Here is a 17,471-nt window from a genome sequence, read left to right on the forward strand (position 1 = left end):
ATTTTCTTTGGATTATTGTATTTTTCTGTGTTTGCCCAAGGTGAATCCGAACAAACCTGACAACCCAACCCGATTTTGGGTACATGGGTTGGGTTAGGGTTGAGAGATTTAAAGGCGGGTTGGGTTAGGGTTGAGGGAATGCTATCTCGGGTTGGGTTAGGGTTGGCCTCAACCCGATCCAACCCGACCCGAGTTGCACCCCTACGATAACTCTCTCCCGATCCAACCCGACGCGAGTTGCACCCGTACGATGACTCTCTCCCTCTCTCTCTGGTAGTCTGGTTTAGTGGTTTTCCAAATTTCCAACAAGGGAAAAGATTTTGCATTGCGTAAGAAAGGAATTTGAATTGGGTTTTTGACAGAAATTGTGCTAATTTTTATTTCCTATTGTTATCTTCTTAATCGAAAGCCTGTAGAGAGAATATCTTAATAAGCATGAGCTTCACATGTTTGTGGTGTAGTATTTAAAGGGCTTTAAGAGCTTTTTTGAAAACCGTACTAATCCTCCGACACCACTTTAAATACTACACGACAAAAATGGGTACGCATGTTTATCAAAAACATTGGAGCGCGGAAATCATTTCCCTTTCTTACTTCACATTGCATCACGCCAAAGCTCGAGAGTTGATGGAACGCGTTAGGCCAGCCAGTATGAGAAAGTGGGACCTAGCCTGGAATGGGATAGTTAAGCCTAACACAGGACTTTTGAAATGGGAATCATTGATTGCAGAAGATTGGGATTGATTGTGTTCTGTCTTTCTGGTATCATTTCCATGGACACCCATTTTCTACCTTTAAATGTTTTTCTTTGGTATACCGCTAGCTATTTATGATCTCCAATATCATGAACTGAGCTTCTCTTTTCTTTCTCATGTATAGATATAGGATGTCCTTGATTTGGTTAGGAGGGGAGGACCAGTGTTTTTTACCATGTACAACACAAACCTTGGTCCTTTTCATCCTAGATTCAGATGGGAGATTGATAAGCATACTGTTTCTCTTGGATCATGTACTAGGAGGTTTTTTTTATGCATGTCTGAAATCTTCTATGGGGATTGAGTAAAGTTACCAGTGCTAAATAACGAGGAGCAGGGTATAAAGGAGAGTTGCCTTTAGGTGAGAACTTGGGGCCATTACTGTCCATTTATCAAGTCAAAGTTGGGTTTGTGTTGGTAGCAGGTACAATGTAAGAGAGTTTATATGGATTAGATCTCGGGAAAAACGTGGGGTAGCGGTCTGTTCCTTTATGCCACAATAATCCGAGCCTCTATAGGTTGGTTCATGATAGACTGATCCTTATTAAAGATTGTATTAAAAGATGTGGTGGAGGTAGTGTGGGGATGGGTGATTATGAGAAATCTTCAAGTGGTGAGTTTGAGTTTTATTTAGTAATTGTCCATGTTAGAATCTTGTAGAGTTCTTGTCCGCGGCCAGTATCTGAAGGATTTCTATCAGTGTTTGAAAACTAGGACTAGACGAGAACTGTACCAAGGTAAAAAAAGAGTAAACTCGAGCAAGTCAATGGTTGACGCGATCAACTTTTAATTAAATTGAGAAGGTCAAAGGAGTTACTGATTTACTTGGATGGGAAAAACTCAGACTTGGACAAGAACTCGGCCCATGTAATGGGGAGTTGGCTACAACTAGTCGGTGATTGACTTAGGAAGTTTTTAAACAGAGATTCCTACCCTTCTTAAGTTCAAACCTGAGTTATGTTGAAGAACCCACGTTTAAGGGAAAACCACAGCTGAAAGCACACACAATTGGGTTGCACCCATGGCAGTATATAATTAACATATTCCATATATGCTCTTTCTTACTTCCTCTATAGATATTATAGTACATTTACATCCAAACATAAGAAGGAAAAATGGAAGAAAATAAATGAGAAAACAGGTTTCTGAAAGAAACCAAGAAACCCATGATATCAAACAGCAAGAAAATGATAGAAAATAAGATGAAAATTACTTAGATGCAGCACTCATGTGTAGTGCCACTAAGGAGGCATAAGCCCCATCCTTGATTTTGATTAAAGCATCATGCTTTCCTTTCTCTATGATAACCCCATTTTTAACCACTGCAATTAGATCAGCCCCTTTAATCGTGGATAACCGGTGGGCCACCACCACCGTTGTTCGATCCACCATTACTCGATCCAATGCATCCTGCACCACTCGCTCGGACTCGGCATCGAGTGCGCTTGTTGCCTCATCTAGTAGCAAGATCTTTGGTTCCTTCACTATAGCACGAGCTATCGCCACCCGTTGTTTCTGCCCACCCGACAATTGGATCCCCCGCTCTCCTACTATCGTGTCGTAGCCCTGCAATTTCCATAATTAGGTAAAAAAATGAATAATAAATTACTGGATGCTAAGCTAGGTTTATTTTGTCATTAGACTTGTTATTCTCAGTTCACCTCAACCTTTGTTATTAACAGGTTGGAGAACAACTGACGAGATAATTTTAAGATAATCAAATATTGTTTTTCAAAAATCATTTTAAAGTTTCCCCAAGGAAAATCTCCAATACCCTCTAGCTCACCAAAATACCCATCCATAGCATCCAATGCAAGATGTAGTGGTGACCCAAAGTGGCCCCACCTTGGATCTCCAATGGCTCAAAAATTATGCTGATCAAGCAATCCTAAGTCTCTAACTATCCAATCAAGATCTTGAAGCAACAGTCCACAATTAATATTAATGAAGAAAAATTAAAATCATCAGATCTGATGCTTAAGATTGTCCGATCAGCATGATTTTTGGCCCAAGAGTGGCCCCTGATAGGACTCACCTTGCAAGACATACCTGTTTTATATAATAATGGGACACGTGTACATATCATTTTAACGGTCAAGTTTTTAAACACGTCGTTCTTGGAAAAAGATCCGAAATGTCCCTGCTTCTCAACATGTCAAATGCTCAGTCATTTGAAAACTAATAAACATATTAACCTTCTCAATCACATGTTTTTCTTTTGATTTCATTGCATAATTACTTATGTGCTATCTAATGTGACAACCAGTTAATTTTATACCCACTACCTGAGCCATCGGATCTAATGTTCACATGATCTGACACATGCATCGTAATAAATCTGACGGCACATGTTGCAGGGTGCATGATTATGTGTGACCCGCTATCAACGCGTTAGAACTTAGAACTTTAGAAGTATCCATCAAATTAACTTCATTTATGTGTACTACGAGGGAAAAAATGATTAATTGGGTCACAGTGTTCCAACCTGCTGCAAGCCACTTATGAACTTGTGAGCATTTGCAGACTCTGATGCGGCTAAAATCTCTGCCTCGGTTGCATCTCCTTGGTTCCCATAGGCAATGTTGGCTCGGATTGTGTCGTTGAATAACACTGGTTCTTGACTCACCAGACCCATTTGCAGCCTCAACCACCTCAACTGGAACTTTTGGATTTCAATTCCATCTAGCGTAATTCGACCTGAATCGGGGTCGTAAAACCTCTGCAACAATGCGATTGCAGTCGATTTTCCGCTCCCACTTTCTCCGACCAAAGCAACTGTCTGAAAAATATAACAGAACGAGATTGTTAGACTTTGAATGTAGTTTCTGGGATATGAGTATAAGATGCTCATTTCATCTGTTATGAAGTACTTTGTTTTATGTGCATGGTGTAAGAATGTGTATATTAGATAAAGAAATTAAGTTAGGAAACACCAAAAGCTCAATATTTAATTAGAATGCCTACACAGAGCCACTGCTCTCATTGAGGATAGAGGAGTCCACAGACTTCTGTTATATCCTCTTATATAGGAGCCCATAGACTTGTGTTTTATCCTCCTACTGTCACGTATAACAATCACTGCACCATTATCTATCTGTACTACTGACTTTAGTGTCTTGATTTTATCTATAGTTTTAATGAAAGAAGGTTGTCTGACTGTATATTCTCTATTAATACTCCATTGTAGTGAGGAAGCAAACAAAATGAGGAAACATTGTGAGTTGGTTAAATTTTTTTTTTTTCCATTTGCTTTTTCCAGTTATAAGTGTTCAGCTACTGTAATTGACATGACAGGAGAAATTTTTTGATAAGAGTTCAGGTAGATTTTGATCCTAGGTTACCGTATCTGGATGAGTTGTCGTCTGCTGAGCCTACTTTTTGTCCCAAATATCATAAACTCAGGGTGATCATTATTGTGTTAGTACATGTTATATAATTTATATCCTCAAAGTAGTTTAACTACGGAATGGATTCTGATCAGATAAATGGGAGTTTCAATACATCTGTGTTAGGTTTCTAATTTCAATTTTCAAGGAGAGAATTGAATGTTTCTCATGTGTTACAGAGTAGTCTCGCTCATTTCTCCTTCTGATACCATGTAAAATCTAATGAACTGCATTGCATCTTCTGTCAAGGTAGATCTTAGATGTTCCGAGAATTTATCATCAGCTACTCAGCAGATATTAGCATAATACCTAAGACTATACTAGTGAGGAAAGTATTTCAGATCATACAAAGTGAGAAAGAAATTTAAGTCCAATTTGTCACATACTTTTTTGAAATGGAAATTACGATTGAATAAACATTCGACAAGGGAGTGCAGATCTTTAGATTGATTTGTTGAAACTTACCTTGCCAGATTGGACAGTCAGGCAGAGGTCTCGGAAAATCTGAACATCTGGCCTCGTAGGATACTTGAAGCTGACGTGCTGAAACACAATGTCCCCTTTCACATTTTCTAATGTCATCCCAGAATCATCGCTTGGATCTATATTTGACTTTCGATCGAGAATTGAAAATATAGAAGCTGTAGAACTCTTGGCTTTGCTGAGATCGGGTGCTAGGGAGCTTGACTGAGAAATTGCAACAGCTGCCATAGTGAGAGCAAAGTAAACCTGCAAAATCAGACAAGAAGCCATGAATTCAAAATGACGAAAGTGGAAATAATTTAATGATCGAAAAGACTAAATGTTTGTGTTAAAATATATGCTACTGTGTCCGATATACTCGTAATTTAAATTGTGGAAATTCTTTCTTGGTTTCCATTTTAGAGTTTAATTCCCAATGAAGGAAACTAGTTTCCTAACTGCTCATAAACATCTTCAAAATATTTCACAGTTTTGTGAGTTATTTAAAATAGGAAAATATAACTGAATCGAACTGACAACTTTATCAAATGTGACCACAAAAGATGTTTTTCCCTTCTTATTTTCCTTCTCTATTTCGTTATAAAGTTCAAATATTCAACAAGTTGATACATATCCATGTTACATGGATTCTTCGAAATGGGCGAAGAATCCGTGTCGGACACGTCTCTGATTCCAATAGTTGAGGATTCTCAGAGACACTTCTAGATCTCCTTTATCTGTTTTTTTTTTTTTTTTGCATACCACTACAGTAACTTTACAATTACCTAATGTCTTGAGTTTTACGGTATTACCCACCCTACTAGTAAGTTTCAAAAATAGAAATAAAATATTATATCTGCTTAGCCGATGAAAACTTTCAATATATTTTTGTTATAACCATATTATTATGTAAGAAAAAAATTATGCAAGAAAACAAAAGGAAAATTGATTAAAATATTTTGGTGAATCCACAGATTGTTCTTTTTAAGGTTTGCCATGCCCCGTGCTGTATTCCGACACGTATCCATACTGATGCAACATTGATAAATATGTAAGGATTACGTACACGAAAAACTTTCCCAAATGTTGTCTTCCCATCCTCTACTAGGCGGGCTCCGGAATAGAAACAGGCAGCATAGACACAGAACAGAAGGAAATAGGAGATTCCAAAACCAATCCCACTGATAAACCCTTCCCTTATCCCTGTTTTCATCGGAACTTCACATTTCTTTGTATACAATTCCATCACTTTCTCTTCTGCACAAAAAGAGGCGACCGTTCTTATACTCCCAACTGCATCATTTGCAACTTGACTTGCATCCTCGTACATCATCTGAAACAATATTCAATTTTCCATTTTATCACAAATTGACAAACATGAATTCGAATAATAGACCATAGATGATGTGAAACCACCAAACTTGCAGGTCTAAGCAGTCTTCTATTGAGTTTTAAACACATCAAAATATACTCCAAATATTTATGAGATATAACTGCCATAAGCAAACAAAAAGCAACAGAATTTTTAAAAATACTGCAGATGGGTTTTCATGGTCCAAGGAAAACCTGCAATTTGTCACTGATTCCAAAGAGTGGAGTACAATTGGGGCTTTCATAATTAATGCTCCATAAATTTATAATCTCTTATATCCTGTTGGTAGACCAGGAATCGACATTATTCCTACGCTACTAATTTATAATCTCTTATTTTTAATACTAAATAAAGAAAAAATAGAAAAATATATTGATATAAGATATAAGAGCGTACCTTCTTAGAAAATGATGTTCAAAGTACATGTACTGTACAATACTGTATGTAGGTATCACATAGGAGAAGGAAGAGAAAATAGAAAATAGAAAAGTAAAATGTGTCAAAATTCACAGATCCTAATCTCATTTCATACCACTAGCATTCTGACGGGATTGGAAGGTGTGTGTATATAAAGTATATTTCTAACCAAAAGAGTGTATTCTCTCTCCCTACTCTCTCTTACTATTAGATGCTAATGGGAAATTAAATTTAAGGGGTGGTGAGATTTCAAGAAAAATCGGGTGATAGTTATTTTCTTACTTAATATGCTCTAATATTTTATAAAAGGATGCCACTGGGAATATAAAATATAAGAGTCCCAACTGTAGTTCTTACTTCCCACTAAATGAGCTACATATATCTTTTTTCAGGAGCAATCAGGACATCTTAGAAGCAAATATTGGGTACTTCACAAAATTGTCAGGCTTGGATCTATAATATGTTCTATTCATCTTTGCTTTGTGCAAAAGAAAAGATTACTTTTCATCATCCACCCTTTAGATAATGATTTTCCATAAGTTTGTTTGTTTGTTTTTTTGTTTTTTTTTTCATTTTTTTAAATGGCTTAAAACACAGTTAGCCTCCAATGAGCATATTTGTTTTTCCATGAGTTAGAAAGCAAACCTTTGCATCTGCACTGAATCCTTTCATAAATCTCATTTGGACCCATCCACTAATGCCTAGCAGAGGTCCCATGGCTAAGACTATAAAAGCCAATTGCCAGCTTGCTGAAAAAGCAATTACCAATCCAGCAACAAGTGATGCAGTATTCTGAACAATAAGTGCGAGAGTATCTCCAACCAGACTACGAACTGTCGCTGCATCTGCTGATAACCTTGCACCAATCGCACCACTCGAGTTTTCACTATCATCAAACCATCCAACCTCCATATTCACCACCTTCTCAAATGACTTCGATCGGATCCTTTTTATCAAACGGCCACCGGCCACAGAGAAGAAGTATGATCGTGCGGGGGCTGTCAAAAATGATCCCAGGCCAAGTACAACGAACATCGATGCCCAAAACTTGGAATCTTTCCGGAGCTTCGAAGGTGGCTCATAGAATGTTCTAATTATGCTAGAAATTAGTACCCCAAAGATGGGTAGGATGAGTCCATTGATAGTTGCAGCTATAGAGCCAAGTAGTAGGACAGGGATCTCTGGCTTGTTGAGATAGGCAAGGCGGCGAAGTGGCACATTTTTTGGTTGCTGGGATAATGGCGGTGAGATATCAGGTTCCTCTGCGCCATTTGCTTGGATTTCGAGTCCAGTAGGTAGACCAAATGAGAGAGAGAATGAGTGACGGCTACTTCCGATGCGACCAGATGACCCCCGGCTTATAGATCGTCGGAAGGACATGCGTCGGCTCGACTGTTTGGCATAATCCGACATAATGTCCTGGTCAGTTATAGTTTTTTCTGAGTTAGGATTAATTTCTTGCAAGTGTATAAGTTGAGAGTATGCTCCACTTGGATCCTTGAGTAGCTCTGAATGGGAACCTGATCAATTGACACAGTTGGCAAGTCAGTTAGGTAGTTATGAGTTATAGCATATGACTTGTGATTATGTGCTCAACCATGCCAGAACCATAGTTTTAAATATCGGCCCAAATCTGAAATTTCGGTTTTGGTTTGGACCGAAACCGAACTTACATTGAATCGCATTTTTACATGATTTCACAGAAATTTCGGTGAAATTGCGGTAAAAACCGTTTTTCACCCTCACTTACAAAATTTCTACTGAAATGTTAAAGATTTCCACAGAAATTTCCACAGAAATTTTATACATTTCGGTGAATTTTTTTTTAAAAAAATGATGATTTCGGCCGAAATTTCCACCGAAACGAAATATGATTTCGGTTTTTTTACTCGTAGTAGGTTTCAAATTTTCACATGATTTTGGTTTTGGTGGTGGCCGAAACCAACATTTAAAACCTTGACCAGAACCTTAGATAAGAGCTGCAGTTGTGACAGTAAGCCCACCGGCGGGAAATTTTGAAAACCTACTATCAGTAAATCTGCAAGATATATACCTTTTTCAACAATTGATCCTCGATGGATGACAGCAATCATATCTGCATTCCTCACTGTGCTCAAGCGATGAGCAACAATAACAGTGGTCCGGTTGATCATGATCCTGTCCAGTGCCTCCTGCACAACACGTTCGGACTCTGCATCAAGCGCGCTTGTGGCTTCATCGAGAAGTAGAATTCGTGGGTCTTTTAGAATTGCTCTTGCTATGGCAACTCTTTGTTTCTGGCCTCCTGAAAGTTGAGTTCCATGCTCTCCAACCATGGTGTCAAGTCCCTGATTATATAATATATCAATGGAGAAGGTAACATTCAATTCACTTCTCTTAAATTAGTAACAATCACAAATGAGTAGCCATTCAAAAAAAAATCACTGATGAGTACCCATTCACACAAAAAAAATACTAATGAGTTTACACCATGGTGTCAAGTCCAAGCGGCTTTCAATGGCATAAAAAAGGTGAGTAGGGACGGTCTGAAGAGTGTAATTGTTGAAGGGGATTCATTTAATGTTATCCGGTGGCTGAGAGGTGGGGTGGCTCCACCTTGGAGGTTTTTGGATCTTTTTGACAAAATGGAAGATATATTGGTGGAATTAGATATTGAGTTGATTCATGTTAGAAGGTCTGCAAACGAGAAGGTGGATGCGTTGGCTAGAAGAGGGGTGGTATGCAACTCGATGAATTGGTCTGGCCAATTTCCTATTTGATGTCCTATTCATTGTGTAATTAGTTTTTTATTTTTTGTTCTGTATCTTTGGGTATTCCCTTTCGGGTGTCCCATTTTCTTTTATAAAATTTGCCATTTCAAAAAAAAAAAAAAAAGGAAAGGTGTTGACTATTCATCTGCTTGATACTTTTATCAGACTGCATCTTAACACATGAGCCAAGTATATTTAATATACAGGTGACTTGACAACCTTTTATATTTTTATGGGTGAATTGACTAAGTTTTAACACTAGTTTCATCATTACACAAGTAAAATGGAAGTGATAGTCGTAAAAAAGCAATGAAAATGTTCAAAATGTCAAAAAAGAGTAAAACATGAGGCATCTTGGCTATGAATTTGGCAGCATTTGCATAAATTAGTAACAATCACTAATGAGTTTACATCATTTATGATAAGAAAGAAAAAAAGGTATTTGACTATTCATCTTAATTCTTAACACATGAGCCAACCAAGTACATTTAGTATACCGGTAACTTGACGGCCTTTCATATTTTAATGGGTGAATTGACTAAGTTTTAACACAAGTTTCATCATTACACAATAAAATTGGAAGTGATTGTTGTAAAAAAGCAATGAAACTCTTAAAAATGTCGAAAAAGAGTAAAACCTCGGGCATCTTGTCTAAGAATTTGGAAGCATTTGCAAGATCAGCTGCAGCTGTGATTTCTTCAAGAGTTGCACCATCCTTGCCATAGGCTATGTTTTCTTTAATACTACAAGAAAAAAGAACTGGTTCTTGGCTAACAAGCCCGATTTTCTCTCTGATCCATCTTAATTGAAACTCCTTGAGATTTATACCATCAATAAGAACTTCACCGGCCAGTGGGTCGTAAAACCTCTCTATGAGACTGATAACTGTTGATTTCCCACTCCCACTCTGTCCAACCAATGCCGCGGTTGTGCCACTAGATATTGAGAGTGAGAATCCTGTGAATATTTGCTCATCTGGTCTCGCTGGATAAGTGAAATAAACATCCCTTAATTCGATATCTCCTCGTATATCACCCAACTTTCGTCCACTAGTGGCATATGCATCTATTTCGGGTTTCCTCTCGATTGTCTCAAACATCTTGAATGCTGCGGCTTGTCCTGCTGCAAATGCGCTTATGCATGGAGATGTTGAGCCTAAATTCCTGAGTCATCCCAGTGTATACAGATAGATTAATACTTAGCATAAAGACAGAAAGATTAATTAGTACATATTGTTGAACTTCTCAACAATCAGAGGGTATAACTTGAGGGATAAGAACCATTCAAAAAAAAAAAACTTGAGGGATAAGGACCTTATCTTTTTAAATTTTGACAGGCCCGATCATGTTTCAATAGGAACACTGACTATATAAATCCCAATTTCAAGTATGCTAATAAATGAAAATTACTTCAAAATTACATGCTGTAGTGGATTCCATAGCAGGTAACTTATAGTCTTACACTGCATCTCTGATTGTATAATTATGTGCATACTGTTGGGCATACATCCATACATTTCCCTTAAGGGTTTATTTTCTCTCTTTTTCTGGGTATCCTCACCTAGTTGGGTATTTGTGAGAGAAACCCCAAATTTGTAGTTATACAAGCTTTTCACCTTTTCCTCCTGTATTTGTTGGTAACTGTATATGTGAGAGAAACCCCTCATTTGTGGTTATATAATCTTAACTATTCATCTTCTAATCTCAAGTTAACATTTAGTCTGCACTAGGCATATTGTATTTGTTTCTGTTTCTATATATGTAAATATACAATATACAAGTGGTATCTTTGGCATTTCTCAACATAATTCCATGGAGGTTGTGGCTCTTATGATATTTTATAAAATTCAGTAATTAGGAAGCTTATAATCTTTTTATAGACTACAAAATTCTACAATGAGGTACCAAGTGATCTAGATTATTTAGAGCATAATAGATAGGTGGTGGACATAAGCAATCCATATAAAATGTATGCATCTGTTTGTATATACATGTCCACATATACTATGTATGGAAGGTGTCTGTATGAATAATTCCAACACTCTATAATGAATAATAGGTTGAGATTAATTATTTGATGCAACAAGTTCTTTGAAGCTAAATAACTGAAAGTTACAACTTACAGAGAGCTGGTCAAGACTGCAAAAATAACATTCAGCACAATGCCACCTGAATAACCTCTCTCCAGCACCATCTTTGCACCAAACCACATTGCCAAAGAATAGCTGCAGAAGACGAAAAACATAACTGAACCCATACCTATTCCTGCAGCCAACCCCTCATGAACACTTGATTTGTAAGCAGTCTGCAGAGATTTATTGTATTTATCTATAGCCTCCTTCTCCCCAGTATATGATGCAACCTGTTTAGGAAACATGTCAGCAAGGTTTTAAATTTTGCTTTCAGTTGGCACAGAAACGAAAACATTTCGGTTTCCGTAGAAGTTTCGGTGGAAATATTCTAAAACTGCTGAAACGTATGGAAACATATGCAAATGATGAAATTTTTTAATCTTTAAAAAATGTGCAAACGATGAAATTTTAAGATGAAACTCGATGAAATTCTAGAATAAGCGAAAATACATACTTAGAAACCATCAAATAAACAACAAAATCATCCATAATGGCTTAATCACATCGAACACCTAGTGACATGTGTTGTCTCGAGTGTCTAGAACAGTAAAGTCAATAAAGAAGTACAATGTAAAGACGTATAAGAAAGTACAATGACCAGGTCTCCCCTCTAAGGACCCCAACTCTATGTCAATACCACATAGAGTTATGATGTATTATTGATCCCATGCCGATTTGACATCCCATTCATAACATATGGTTACTTTGGTGTGTAGTTCAATGATGTTGCCGCCAAATATCATTCTCTATGTTAATAAAATGAAATGAAAATAATAGTATTTTTTTCTTTTTCTTTTTTGTCGTTCAGACCATTTCCGTCGAATTTCTGTCAAAATTTTGGAGAAATAATGACAGGAAAGGAACTAAAGTAGATTTGATCTCGGTGGGCATGGAAATGGAAACAATTCGTTCATTTCGGGGAAATTTCAGTGAACTTTAAAACCATGCATGTCGGCAGTTTTTTTTGCAAAAATAAGACAAATAAAATGCTAATGATAAGTGTAATATAGTCCAGTTGCGCATGCAAATGAAAACCATGCTGAATTTTACCTACCGTTCTAATTGACCCTATTGTCTGTTCCACCACAACCCCTGCTTTTGCATAAGATGCTTGTCCACGGGTTGCCATCTTTGTTATAATGATGGACATGGTCCCACCAGAGATCACAAGAAGAGGAATAGCAGATAGCATAACAAGTGTAAGAAGCCATCCTTTAATAAATGATATCACAAAGCCTGCTACGAATGTCGACATTAGCTGAATGAACTTTCCAACCTGTAAAATTGAACTAGGAAACTTCAAAATATATTCAAGAAGAATTGCAACAATTCTTCTTTTTCTTTTGTAGGGGAGCTAAATAAAGAACTTAGTAATATTTATCAGCAATCAGTCAACACAATACAACACTTGCTTTATTTTGCATGGGAGCTAAATACAGACTTAGTGATATGGTTATAACAGGTAAACACAATTCTGTTGAATTATAAAAAGTCATCCAGCACTGAACTTCTGGATCCAACCAGTACGAGTGTGATAATAACATGGGTGTGGTGATATATAACCAATGACTATGTTGCATCAGTATGGATACAAGTATCGAAATCGTCAGATTCAGCAAACCTCAAAATGAAAGATTCATGGATTTGCTTATTTTAATCAAATCTTAATTTTTTTAACATAATGATATGGTTATAACATGTAATATATTGTACCTTTCAAAAAAAATAACAGGTAATATATTGAACATTTTAATAAGTTAATAACAATAATGTTTATTTCCATATAAAAAACTTACTATTTTTTTTTAAATGGTTATAAAAAACTTATTATTAAGATGGATAAAGGCAAACCCTGTGGTATTGTAAAATTGTTATGGTAGTATTGAAAAATAAAAGATAAAAGAGATGAATTGTCTTGGTGAATTCCGAAATTTTGTAATCTGAGACGTGTCCAACATGGGCACTTCATCTATTTAGAAGAATCCGTGTAACATGGACCCAAGAGTTCATGGCGGGAAATATTCAATTTATCTTTAAGTCTGAGGTTTACAATTTCAACTTATTGTCATATCTTTTCAAGTCTAAGAAAACATGCTCTGTTCGTTTAAGATTTGAGTCCAATAATAGGTTTAGGGCTGACAATCGGTTGTCATAATCGGAAACGGACAGGGCCAAATGTAATCATAAGATTGTATGACAGCAGCTAGTATATTCTAAATCAGTATCAAGAACATATAATTTGCCTCCCCACAAAACAAAAATTAGCATACAGATTTTAAAGAAACGGGCCAACTTCTACAAGGCTAGTGAAAACTTTTTTTTTTTGTTTCACCAAAATCAAATTTGCGTCTCAGTTCTCCATTGATCCAAAATAACAAAGATCAAACTATGATCTTCTCAATGGTATTTCCATCATTTAAAGGAAACCGGATGAAATTAGCAGTAGGTCTTAACGAGAATCGATGTATAATACCGGCTGTGGCAATGACAAAATTACATGAGCGCAGAGTACTATTGATACCTTCTCACCCATGGCATCTTGTATAAGGACAGTATCACCTGACATCCTCCCAACAACTTCTCCTGTGCTTGTTTCACTGTCAAAGAAGGCTATGTCTTGTCTCAATATGTTTTTCAAGTATAGATTCCTTATTCTAGCAGCCTGTCTTTCCCCTGTGACCACCCAACAAGCCACCTCTGACAAAGAAAAAATTATGGTTTTATGAGTCTCAAATAGTTCAACCATTTTCCTTGTCTATATGAAAAGAGAGGCACAATCAGTTTACTTACGGAGGAATGATGCTACACCTGCCACCATAGCTAAATAAACAAACCTCACACATACCTGTAGATAACTAATTTATTGTCAGAGAACTGTTATATGTAACAGAACAATTTTCCATCATAATCCATAGTCCACAAGAGTATGGCTGGGAAGGTATGATAAGTTCTATTTTTATTTTTATTTTTGAAATGGCATGATAAATTCTAATTACAAAGAAGAAACTAATGTGCTAAAGGGAAAACGAGGAGAGTCTTTGTCACATTTCAACTACTTTTTAGCCTATAAACTAGCAAACAGAATGCAATGGTAAAAATGAGATTTGGAATGAAAAATAGTTTAGAACCCATCTTTCCAATAGATCACAGTATGCGTATAACTGACTAACTAGATAACTAAGCTTGAAAAAGCACTCCTGAAAGTAATAATCTGATACTATATAGTAATTGTTATGAATTTTTCAAATAATCACTACTTTCATGACTCAAATTCAAATGCAAATTAAACCCGAGCTAATTTAGTAGATGCAGTCACATAAAAACAACGCGGGAACACAGTAAAAGAACAATGATCAAGCATATTGAGCAGTTATATACCTTGGAAACTACTTTAACAATAGTTTTGATGTCCACAGTTTCTCCAAAAGAGTCGATCATCTCTCCAAAGAGAATAGTCATAAAAGGAATAGCAATCCCATTTGCAATAGATGCAATTGAGCCAACGATCATCAACGCAACATCTGTGGAGTCAGCAAATGAGAACAACTTGTAAAATGGAACACTCTCATTGCTCGCCTCTTCTCCTTTGTTCTTGTGTTCCCTTTCCGAATTTTTATCAGTATCTTGTACAGTTGAGTTGCTTGTGGATGCTGCGTGATGTTTGTCCATATCAGTACCTAATTCATTTTTCTCAGCCATTCTATCAACTTGAGGACTTGGTGATCCTCTTTTCTCGTTCAATACCAATTTCAATTTTAAAGTTCAAAATAAGTTTTTTTTTTTCCTGCACTTCAATACCTCCTTTGATAAGCATCGATGCTTCTCTGCATAAAAGGTCAAAATCTGTGTGAACTAAAGCATGCTTACGAAAAGAATGGAAAGCTTATGGAAATCAGTGATGCAGATTAGCAAAGCTAAAATCCATGGATAAATGAGCAGCTGTCACTTAATCACAAGATAATTAGATATTTCTCGCTATTCTTCAAATGTGTGTTTGATGGTTTTGGGGTTTAGTTTCTGTACAACTCAAAAAAAGTTCACTTTGAAAGGAAGAAAGAAGAAAGAGAAGAATATTAGTTCAGTTACTCTAAAAACCTACCTGTACCAAACTTGAACAGCTATTCAGCATTGCCCAAAACAAGCAAACTGTGATCAATGATTTATTTCTAATGAAGAGCATAATTTCCACATGCCAAACTTTGTTGTTTCACTGCACACAACATTTAACTATACATATAAACAAAACCCATAAAGCCAATGAATATGAATTCCCAATAGGCTATAAGGGGAGGAAAAAACACATACATTTTTTGTTTCAACTGAAAACATGAATTCCAAAAACAGAACTCTGCAACTTCTCTTGAAAAGGTGGTATGAATTCTCACTATAAACGAAGGTTAGAATTCATTCCTACTGTACAAAAAACAAAAAAAACTCGGCCGGTGACAGTTTCCTACTAAGAAGACGAAACCACTGACTGTACTATGATTTCTGTAAACAATAGGAATAGAACCCAAAAGCCAAAAACATTATAAAGTCATATCAATCATAAAAAAACAAATACATAACAGTCCATCACCTTTTTAATTGATAATCTAAATTCTACACATAAAACTGTTCAACTTCTAACAAATGTGAGAAGATTCAAAACCATTTCTTCAACTTCTAACAAATGTGAGAAGATTCAAAACCATTTCATCTCCTTCAAAAACAAACACCATATGAAGCACAAATGATCAAGAGAGACAGAGAAAGAGAGAGTAAATCAAACTCATCGATCAAAAGTGGGATTGAATTTAAGTCCCGAGTAACTGATAATCTAAATTCTACAAACAAAACTGTGCAACTTCTAACAAATGTGGGAAGATTCAAAACCATTACACGTCATTAAAAAAAAACAAACACCATAAGAATCACAAGTGATCAAAACAGAGAGAAACAGAGTAATTCAATAGAAACTATGAACAATATATCATCAAAAGATCAAAACAGTGCTTGAATTTATGCCTGTGGGTTAATGGGTTCTGATTTGTACAGACTTTATCGTTGCGTCTATCAGCCTAAGAACATTCTTTCACTCAACCTGAATATATATATGATCCAACATCTAACCTATACTTAGTCAAACCTCTATCTATCTGGCCTCATGGAAAACTCACAAAGCATCACTGTTTCTCTTCTCATGCAAAACAAAACTTAGTTTGAAAAATTCAACTGAAAGCTTAATTCACCTGTTTAAAGCCCTTTAACTGCCCATTAAATCCTTTTATGATACTTAATTAAAAGTTCTGAACTCTCATCTGTGAAATTACTAAAATGCACATCTGTTAAGGACTACTAATCTTCTGTTGTAAGATAATTGATGAGGAATGTGGATGCTGTGATCTGGACCTTTCATTTTGCATATACAATGCTGATCAAGGAACTGATCCTGCCAGGAAGATCAATTATTATGTTGTGATCTTAGAAATAAATGTAGTTAAGTATTTTGGTTTTCTCTAACGTTTTTAAGTAAGTTTTTCACATGGCTTTGAACAAGTAACGGCAAAAGTAACAAAGAGAAATGATATTAACACCCCCTTTCCTACCAATTCCCCCACCTTTTGTTTATCTTTTAATGAAATGCCTGCCGAATAAAATATTTTATTACATATGGCCATGAAGGAAAAAACATATTTCTTTAACGTTAACTCTAATATTTTTTTGGTGGGTCATTTTTCATAGGGTTTATTAAAAAACAGCCCTCTCTGTCATTCAAACATTGTAAGCATGTTTCTAGAGGCCACAATACTTGCCGTCTTTGAGATTTACACTAGCAAAATTGATAATGTGGCTTTTTGAAAATAGGAAAGATATCTCCACCCCCTTTCATATGTCTTCTATGTAAGTGACTTTGGTTTAAGACAAAAATAAAGGTGGAAATAGTTTTTTTTTTTTTAAAAAAAATCGCCGCGTACAATTTTTTTTAAAAAAAACAGTATTTGATGATCTAAACCATTCATTTGTTGGCCCCAGCTTAAATGGGATGTGCCCCGAAAATAATCTTTATAGTATGATCCTAACCAAGGAAGCAGGATTCTTCCGTGGGAGCCTTCGATTCCCGCTCTGGCAACCTTGTGTAGGATTTTTTCCTGGGAGCCTTCGATTCCGGCTTTCGATTCCCGCTCTGGCAACCTTGATCCTAACCCTCCGATTTGT

At 36.3% G+C, this 17,471-nt stretch overlaps 1 protein-coding gene across 1 annotated transcript; it reads right to left on the reverse strand.

Annotated features, from left to right (window-relative positions):
* Positions 1-1,964: 1,964 nt before the first annotated feature.
* On the reverse strand, positions 1,965-14,978 carry LOC143890664 (ABC transporter B family member 4-like). Its single transcript, XM_077395351.1, has 12 exons — positions 14,652-14,978; positions 14,064-14,118; positions 13,795-13,970; positions 12,328-12,549; positions 11,265-11,503; positions 9,780-10,305; positions 8,446-8,719; positions 7,038-7,912; positions 5,670-5,936; positions 4,607-4,870; positions 3,241-3,534; positions 1,965-2,321 (listed from the first exon to the last, which is right to left on the reverse strand). Exons 1-12 carry the CDS (start codon positions 14,970-14,972, stop codon positions 1,965-1,967), a joined length of 3,870 nt encoding a protein of 1,289 aa, XP_077251466.1. The 5' UTR covers positions 14,973-14,978.
* Between the last annotated feature and the right edge of the window lie 2,493 nt (positions 14,979-17,471).

The sequence above is a fragment of the Tasmannia lanceolata genome, unplaced genomic scaffold (genome assembly GCF_043159265.1).
Source record: "Tasmannia lanceolata isolate RefF3 unplaced genomic scaffold, GAP_Taslan_0.1 ptg000002l, whole genome shotgun sequence".
Lineage (NCBI taxonomy): Eukaryota > Viridiplantae > Streptophyta > Magnoliopsida > Canellales > Winteraceae > Tasmannia > Tasmannia lanceolata.

Coding starts and splice junctions, on each gene's coding strand:
- LOC143890664 (XM_077395351.1), bottom strand. CDS start 14,972: ATGGCTGAGAAAAATGAATTAGGTACTGATATGGACAAACATCACGCA. Junction 13,971..14,063: donor AGGTGTAGCATCATTCCTCC/GTAAGTAAACTG, acceptor TTTCTTTGTCAG/AGGTGGCTTGTTGGGTGGTC. Junction 4,871..5,669: donor CATTTGGGAAAGTTTTTCGT/GTACGTAATCCT, acceptor CTGATTTTGCAG/GTTTACTTTGCTCTCACTAT.